We start from the raw sequence: 8,344 nt of genomic DNA on the forward strand, positions 1-8,344 counted from the left end.
TGACCCAATTCTGCACTCTCCAGGTGAGGGAGGGCTGGCTGGCGGATCCAGGACCGCCGGCAATGTCTGGGCAACACAATGACCATGTACATATGCAATAAACGATCTTTTATAGAATTCCTTCAAACCATAACATTGCTGACGTTCTCGTTGCAACACAGGGGCTGGTTTGATCCAGGACCGCGGCTGCTTCTTTCCAAAGCTCCTTTTGTGTGGGCTCAGCCCCCCGAGAAGTCTTGGGCTCCCAAAGAAGAACATGAGAAGAGGCTGCAGGATCAGACCAGTGGCCCACCTGGTCCAGCATCCTCTTCTCACAGGGCAATCTACCCGGAAGAGAATTGTATTTGGAGGAGATAGCGCTCTAAGGTGGTTCCCTTCCTGCCTCTGTTTGCTTCCCCTCTCTATCTCTTGTTCAGCTCTTGGATGGCTGAAGAACAGCCTTTTAGTGCCCTAATCTGTAAGAAGGGAAGGAAGTGATATTGCTGGGTAGCTGCTTCTGATGTTAGACATTGTTTAAAGAAAGTAAGGCACTGAGAGAGGTGGCTAATGAATAATCTGTACATAGCTGGTAGCATGTAAGCAGTCAGGCAAGCCACACAGGTTAACAGGTTAAAGGTAAAGGTACCCCTGCCCGTACGGGCCAGTCTTGACAGACTCTAGGGTTGTGCGCCCATCTCACTTAAGAGGCCGGGGGCCAGCGCTGTCCGGAGACACTTCTGGGTCACGTGGCCAGCGTGACAAAGCTGCATCTGGCGAGCCAGCGCAGCACACGGAAACGCCGTTTACCATCCCGCTGGTAAGCGGTCCCTATTTATCTACTTGCACCCGGGGGTGCTTTCGAACTGCTAGGTTGGCAGGCGCTGGGACCGAACGACGGGAGCGCACCCCGCCGCGGGGATTCGAACCGCCGACCTTTTGATCGGCAAGCCCTAGGCGCTGGGGCTTTTACCCACAGCGCCACCCACGTCCCATGCTAACAGGTTAGCTATCTATAAATCGGAAGGTTTGGGTGGAGTTATTAGAAGCTCCTGCACGGACTGATTGATCGCAGGGCCCTGCAAACTGAGGCTCCCTGGGGGAGTCCCTTCGCCGCTTCTTGAGGGCTTCCCTGTGGCAGATCCAAGTGCTTGCTTGGTAATGTATGCAATGCTTGCTGTTTAGAAGAAAATCTTTAATCTTCTCACTCACTTGTGTTTGTCTGAATCTCATTGTAAAAGAACCGCCTGGCATTGGGCAAGACAGCCAGCCAGGCGCCCCTTGTGGGTCTGAGCCCCAGAGTACAAGATCAAGGACAGCGTTCACACTCACCGAGGTGAAATCCTGGAAGCAGCAGCCGGAGCGTCACGGGAGGGAGAGAAAAGAGGGGCTCAAGTCAGCACCCGGAGGGTGGCAAGCGCAAGGGAGCCCCTTCAGATGCAGGGAGATCCTAGAGGCAGACTGGGGTTTTTCCAATTTCAGCAGTGCCCTGTGCAGAACCCATTGACCCCGACCCCTGTCTCTTCCCTTCTGCTCAATTCATTACAGCAGAGTTGCAACGCCCTGCAGTGCCCCCCAGACTCAGCACCCAGAGCAGGGACGCTGGCGGAGGAAGAGGTGTGCGGGGGGAGCGCACCGCCCCCGGCAGCACGATCCCGGCGGTGTGCCATTGTTGCTGCTTCCCTGCCCACGCTGGGTGCCATGCCCCTATGGGGGGAACCACACCCCCAAGACGCATGCCACACCCTTATGGGCGGTGTGCCATGCCCCCAGGACACACGCCATGCCCCCAGGATGCGCACCGGCCCCGCCCCGCCTGCTCTCTGCCCCCTGGTGCCAGAGCATGAAACTCTGCCACTGCGCAGGGGAACCGGTTGCGCTGCCCTAAATCCGCCTCTGGCACCCCCACCCCCCCCCCAATCTAGCAGCAGGCCCTCCTTGGCAGAGGGAGGGGATGCTGGATGCCCAGGGCAGTTCTGCCCCTTCCTTGCAGGCCTCTGGACTCTCCCAGGCAGCGAGAACCAGCCGGCCTCAAGTCTTGCTCTCTTGCTGGGCTCTCCTGCCCTTGGAACCAGCCGGGGCTGGCCAAGTCGGGCACTGGCTCCGAGGGGCCCAGCCGCCGGGCGATCTTACCTTCTTGGAGGCGAGGGTGGGGTCCTGCTGGAGTAGGTGGCTGAGGGTGGCCACGTGGCCCCCGGCCGCTGCCTGCAGCCACTCCTTCTCCAGGGGCTCCAGCTGCAAGGAGAAAGACCCTCTCTCAGTCTCCCCACTGAGGCTCATTTCTTACGTTTTCTGTATGTTTTGACTGTGTTGCCTTTATGGATTTGTGTTGTGAGTCGTTGTCTTAATCCAATAGTCCCCCTTCTTGCAGGATCTCCACCAGCCCCACACAGAGTCCCCTGTCTTCTCCCCAGAAGTACCTGACCCCTTTCTGGCCCCATCACTCACCGCCACTGGGCTGGAGACCCCCGGGCCACTTCCACCCCCGTCGTCTGCGGCGTCTCGGTCCGACTGGGGCTGCAATGGGGAAAGAGAGGAGGGAATGGGGCACAGATGCTGAGTTGCCACCTCCCCACCCCAGACAGAGCTCCCCTGCCCAGAGGTGCTGCCCCAGACGTGGGTGCCCTGCGCCCGCTCCCTGCGTGGAGGCAGACTCCCTGATCCGCCATGATCCTATTAACACGAGAAAGTGATTGCTGCCAGTGGCTAAAGAGCTTATGAGCGGGGCTGAGCTGGAAAGAGGCAGGCTGAAGGCCAGGGGGTGCTCAGCCGTGGTCCTGAGCGCCATCCTGCCTGCCTGCCAGGTGCTTTCCCTCTCTCCAGGCTGGGACCCCGGGCAGGGGGGCAGCCCAGCACCCGCTCAGCAGGACCTTGGCCCTTCCGTTCTCCTACAGTGGCCAACCCAAAGGGTCACCTGCCAAAGAGCAGCCCTCTCCCCTCCTGGAGTTTCCATGAGAATTTGTCCCATGGAAGATGGAGTTGGCTTGTTTTCTTCTGCTCCAGAGGGCAGGACTCGAACCCACCAACTCCAATTGCATGAAAGGAGATTCAGGTTAAACGTTAGGAAGATGGCAAGAGCTGTTTGACAGTGGAATGGACTCCTTTGGAAGGTGGCAGACTCTCCTTCCTTGGAGAAGGTGGAGGGCCATCTCGCATTGTTGTAAACAAATAATCTGCTGTTTTTCCCTTATGGGGTATCCAAGAGCCCATATGGAGTCCTTACATAGGTTCCCTATTGGTAGGAGAGAATAACAGAGGCCAACCAGAGAATATTGAGAAGCAAAGCAGCTAGTAAGCCTGATCTTTATTGAACTGTTGCAACAGGGTCCTCACTCACCACATGCAGGAAAAGGAGGACCCAGAACAATGGTGTGCCTGCCCTTATATAGATATTTTAAATTCCCTGCCTTGGAGCTCAAGACCACCCCCCAGATACATCATACCTACATCACAGAAGAGGTGGTCTCCAGCAGAAATCTGAGTGCTTTGTTTACCTCCTGTCTGGCAGGTTACCTGTTAATGGTCACTTGATTGGATTGCCTGGGGAGCCTGGCCAGTCCTTTGTAATGATAAATACTTAGTTCCTGAGCCAGGTCACAGGCTCACACCCTATTCATACACAGACATACGCTTAAGACAGGATTTGTGAAGGAAAAGACAATGGGGAGGCTTTTCCAGTTTGACCTTGCAGAGAAAACATTTGGTCAGTTTGGGAATCAAAATTGGTTTCAGGTCAGTCTTCCTGTGCCGATCTATGTATGTGCATGGCTGGTCCATTTACGAACATTTAAAATATACCTAAGACCTTAAAATTCTTATCACAACATGGATGCTTTAGTTGAGATGCCTGCATTTCAGGGGGTTGGACTAGATGACCCTTGGGGTCCCTTCCAACTCTACCATTCTATAGTTTGGGGCCTTTGGCAACATGCAACCTCTGATTTAGTGTCTTGGCAGAGCAAGCGGCCATCCTCACCCCACAGTTCTGAGGCAAGCCCACCGCAACTCCTTCTCCAGCTACCCAATTTCGGTTCCGGAGCACTAGCAGCCCCAGAGGCCCCAGGAAACCTACCGGTGCCCCATCATCGCAGACAGTGACCAGGATCTGAGGGGCTGACATGTCTCGCCAGCACGGAGACTCTCAGGAGTACCACAGCGACTGGACGGCTGGACAGATGTCCCGCTGGGGGCTGGTCTTCTGTGCCCCCTCCCACTTTGGAGCAGTCGCCACAGGAAGACGCTTCTCCTGCAAAACAAAACAGCTTTTCTAGCAAGACCCTCTTAGCTGTCCCCGGGCACAAATTTCCTATGCAGTTAAGACCCCCGGCTCTCTTCCCTGTATTGACATTTATTTCAATACTTCATTTGTGGATTATGGGGATTTCTACCTAATCAGGGTGTTATACAAAGCAAAACAAACAAACAAACAAACAAATTGTGCCAGAATGTGGCATCTGGGAACTCAAGGTCCTTAGACCGCTGATGCAGGTGTTCATCTGTTTTTAGTCTATGGCTGCTTTAACTTTCTAAAAGTTTCAAATTATTGTTTTTTGTTTTTTCCCCTAATTGATAATTTTATCATTTTCTTGTGAACTGCTTTGAGCTTTTCTTTTCCAACTGAGCATTGTACAGACAAGCTAAATAAAAAATAGAAAGAAGGCTGAGAGGGTTCACAAGTGCACGTGTGAATTAGGCGCCATGGATTAAGCACCATGGATGGGATAATCAGAAGGGGGGGGGGGGAGAGAGAAGGAAGTCGCCTCCTTCAGTGCAGCATCCTGTTTTTGTCAGCAGCGGATGAGGAGGAGGGCAGGGGCCACCACAGCTCAGTTGCAAAGCATCCATCTCTGCTTGCAGGAGGCCTGGGACTCAACCCCCAATGGCAGCATGTCCAGGGAGGGGGGGGGAGACCCCTGCCTCCCACCCCCCACTGCCAGTCATTAGACAAAGGACTGACTTTCTACAAGGCAGCGTTTTACGTTCTCATTGCTTCGCCCCTTTACTCAGAATAATGAGGACTAGAATCTTTGCTTGCTTTTGGGGGAATGAGTCATAGTTCAGGGGTAGACCGAACGCTTTGTGCGCAGGAGGTTCAGTCATTCCCAGGCAGGGCTGGCGAAGAGGCCCCTCTGGAGAGGTGGGGGCTGCCCTCTGACTTGGCACCAGGCAGCCAGTTTCCTTTCCCTGCACTGGGTGTGTGTGTGTGTGTGTGTGTGTGAGGGAGCGAGCCCCTTCCCCACCCCACGTGCTCCAGCCCAGGCCGGTAGCTCCCGGAGCCGTTCACCGCCCCTAATGCCGCTCTGGGGCGGAGCGCAGCAAGAGGCGCAGCGCCGGAGCGCACAAGACGCAGCCAGCCAGGCAGGCAGGCAGGGCGCTCGCCCCGTCCATCTCCGCGTGCCAACCCCCCTGGCCGCGCTGCTCTCCCGTCGGCAGGCTCAGCAGGCAGCTGTTCGCCGCCGGAGGAGGAGCGGGTCCGCGGCGTAGAGCCCGGGGCGCGCCGCTTGGCTCCCTGCCGGATCCCTTTGCCTTCTCTCCGGATATGAAGAAGAGTAACGCACCCGCTGAAGGCGGCTCCCGGGAAGGTCCCTCCGTCGAGGGGCACCAGGAGGATGGCCGGGTGGCGGCGGCGGCGACTTCCCGGCCCTTTTCCCCGCCCGTCGGGGCGCTTCCCGGAGGAGCGTCACTCCGGAGCGGCGCATCCGCCCCAGGACCCAGCAGGCGGCGCTTCCAAACTCCCGGGAGCCTCCTCCTCCTCCTCCCGGTGCCGCCGGTTGCGAAATCCCGAATCCACCCCCGACGGCCTCCAGGGCGGGACGAGAGGCCTTTCCGTTCCCGGTCTCCTTTCCGTCCGCTCGGACGGGCGCAAAGGCTCCCCGGCCCGGAGAGGCTGGGACGGGGCTCGAGGGGACACCCCGGCACACCCCACCCGCGGGACGAGGGCGGGACGAGGAGAAAGTCACCGCACCGTCCGGCTACGAAAGTGCCGGTGTCGCTGCCCCGAGGAGATCCCAGTAGAAGGACGGCGCAGGAGAGCCAACGCGCCTGAAGGGCTTCTAAAGCGCACGCAGGGAGGGGGGGGGGACCCTGAGCCGGAAGAAAAGCTCACCCCCCCACCCGGTTGCATGTGCCTTGGGTGGACTAGGACATGCAAGCAGAGCCCTTCACGCCCTGGGGTTACACAGAGGAGGGCAATGCGGGCATCACTGGGCGAGGGGAGGGATGCCACAAGTCAAGAGAAAAGGAAACTGCCCAGATACCCAGTTTAGAGCGCTGGCCTATTAAGTGCCGTTTAGTCTAGGGGGGAGGCGGGGGGGGGCATGAGCCAGGAATGATGGGAGCTGTGGTCCAGCAAGACCTGCAGGCTCCGAAGTTTGTAAAATTACACAGGGCAGGATCGAGAAGTTTTCTTGCCTCCGAACACTAGAACTCCGGAGCGCTCAGTGAAGCTGAAGGGTGGAAGATTCGGGGCGGATGAAAAGAAGTCCTTCCTGCAGTGCATAAACTGAGGAACTCCCTGCTGCAGGAGGCAGAGAGATTTAAAAGAGGATGAGAGCAAGATGGCTCTGCTCTGCCTCCACAGTCAAGGGCACAAGCGAGGGGAGGGGGTTGTGCTTGTGATCCTGCTTGCATCGGGTTGGCCATTGTGACAACAGCAGGCTGGGCTACATGAGCCACTTCAGGTAAAGGTAAAGGACCCCCAGGCAGTTAAGTCCAGTCAAAGGCGACTCTGGGGTTGCGGCACTCCTCTCCCTTTCAGGCCAAGGGAGCCGGCATCCACAAACGGCTTTCTGGGTCGTGTGGCCAGCAGAACTAAACTGCTTCTGGTGCAACGGCGTGTGCCGTTTACTTTCCCGCTGCAGCGGTACCTATTTATCTACTTGCACTGGTGTGCTTTTAAACGGCTAGGTTGGCAGGAGCAGGGACTGAGCAACGGGAGCTCACTCCATCGCGGGGATTCAAACCGCCTACCTTCTGATCAGCAAGTCCCAAGAGCATAGGCGCCGACTCCATGGGGCTTGAGGGGGCCCGAGCCCCCTCAAAAATTCGTTTGGGGGGGCTCCGCCCCCCCAATAATCTCCGGCGCCCCTCCAGCAGAGCGCCATCGCCGCCCCTCTCCCAGCCCAAAATGCACAGGGAGGGGCGGGCTGCATGCCTCCTGCCCTCCCTCCCGAGCAAAAGCTCCACCCAATTTCCTTTGGAGCTGATTAATAGGCGCAGCACGCTCTCCCCTATTCGCTCACGAGGAGGCGGCGCCACTTTATTTGCATATTCATGAGCTTATTTATTATTCATGAGCTTTCCCGGGCCCCCCCAATATTTTTTATAAGTCTGCGTCCCTGCCCAAGAGGCTCAGTGGTTTAGACCACAGTGCTACCCGCGTCCCTTATACATGAGCCACTGGCCTGATTCAGCCAGCTCTACTTATGGTATGTGTGCTCAGAGGTTCCCTACAGGGATGGGACCCAGGACCTTCTCCTGCATACAAGGCTGACCACCTTTTGCAAGAGCTACGCCAAGGCCCTTCCTCCTGGCCCAAGCTGGCTTTCCCAAACTCCTCCAGCACCCGGCAGATTTGGAGGAAGCCTCTCCACCCAGCACCCATTCACTGCTCCTTCACACCCACAGACATGGCTGCTCCACCCCTGCTCCTTTTTCAACCATTCTGAATAGAAGTGACTCTCCCTTGATCAGGCGGCAGCAGGGACTCAACGTCTCTGAGCTGCAGAAAATGTGCATCACCTCCAAGTTTCTAGTTCTCAAGGCGCACGCAGGCACACAAGCTCTGCAGGAGCACAAGGGGCCATAAATAGCCACAAGGGTGAATGTACTTCTTGTAAGAATTATAAGGCGTCATAAATAAAATGTATGCTCGTAAGTGAATTTGTGATGTTCTATCAATTGTGATGAGATGGTGGGACAGTGTTCTCGAAGCTACCAACATGAGTTTGACCAAACTGCAGGAGGCAGTGGAAGACAGGAGTGCCTGGCGTGCTCTGGTCCAGGGGGTCGCGAAGAGTCAGACACGACTAAACAACATCATCAATTGTTACTGTTTGTAAGCCACTTTGCAATTCATGTGAAATAAAAGCAGCATAAAAATATAAGGAATCATTTCAAATCAGCCACGTCTGAAATAGTGCCGAGGGCAACACAGCAGCCGTGTTTAGCCCCAGCCAACCTCAGAGACCCCCTCAAGTCACGCAGCTGGAAATTCCTGGTAAGTTGCCCTCCCGGAACCAGCTTGACCAATAGCTGTTGAATGGCCTGACCAGTGAAAAGAGCAGGTATCCATGTAGGAATGAAGCAGGTCGTTGACAATGGATTCTGTAGGCAAGGTATTCCCTATTTCAAAAGGATGACAGGCCGG

General features: G+C 56.3%; 1 protein-coding gene across 1 annotated transcript; it reads right to left on the reverse strand.

The window, feature by feature from the left end:
* Positions 1-949: 949 nt before the first annotated feature.
* LOC144324875 (uncharacterized) lies at positions 950-6,037 on the reverse strand. Its single transcript, XM_077929503.1, has 5 exons — positions 5,535-6,037; positions 4,049-4,222; positions 2,425-2,493; positions 2,110-2,211; positions 950-1,320 (listed from the first exon to the last, which is right to left on the reverse strand). Exons 2-5 carry the CDS (start codon positions 4,094-4,096, stop codon positions 982-984), a joined length of 558 nt encoding a protein of 185 aa, XP_077785629.1. The 5' UTR covers positions 4,097-4,222; positions 5,535-6,037; the 3' UTR covers positions 950-981.
* Positions 6,038-8,344: the final 2,307 nt, after the last annotated feature.

This window comes from Podarcis muralis, chromosome 5, assembly GCF_964188315.1.
Source record: "Podarcis muralis chromosome 5, rPodMur119.hap1.1, whole genome shotgun sequence".
In the NCBI taxonomy this organism is placed as follows: domain Eukaryota; kingdom Metazoa; phylum Chordata; class Lepidosauria; order Squamata; family Lacertidae; genus Podarcis; species Podarcis muralis.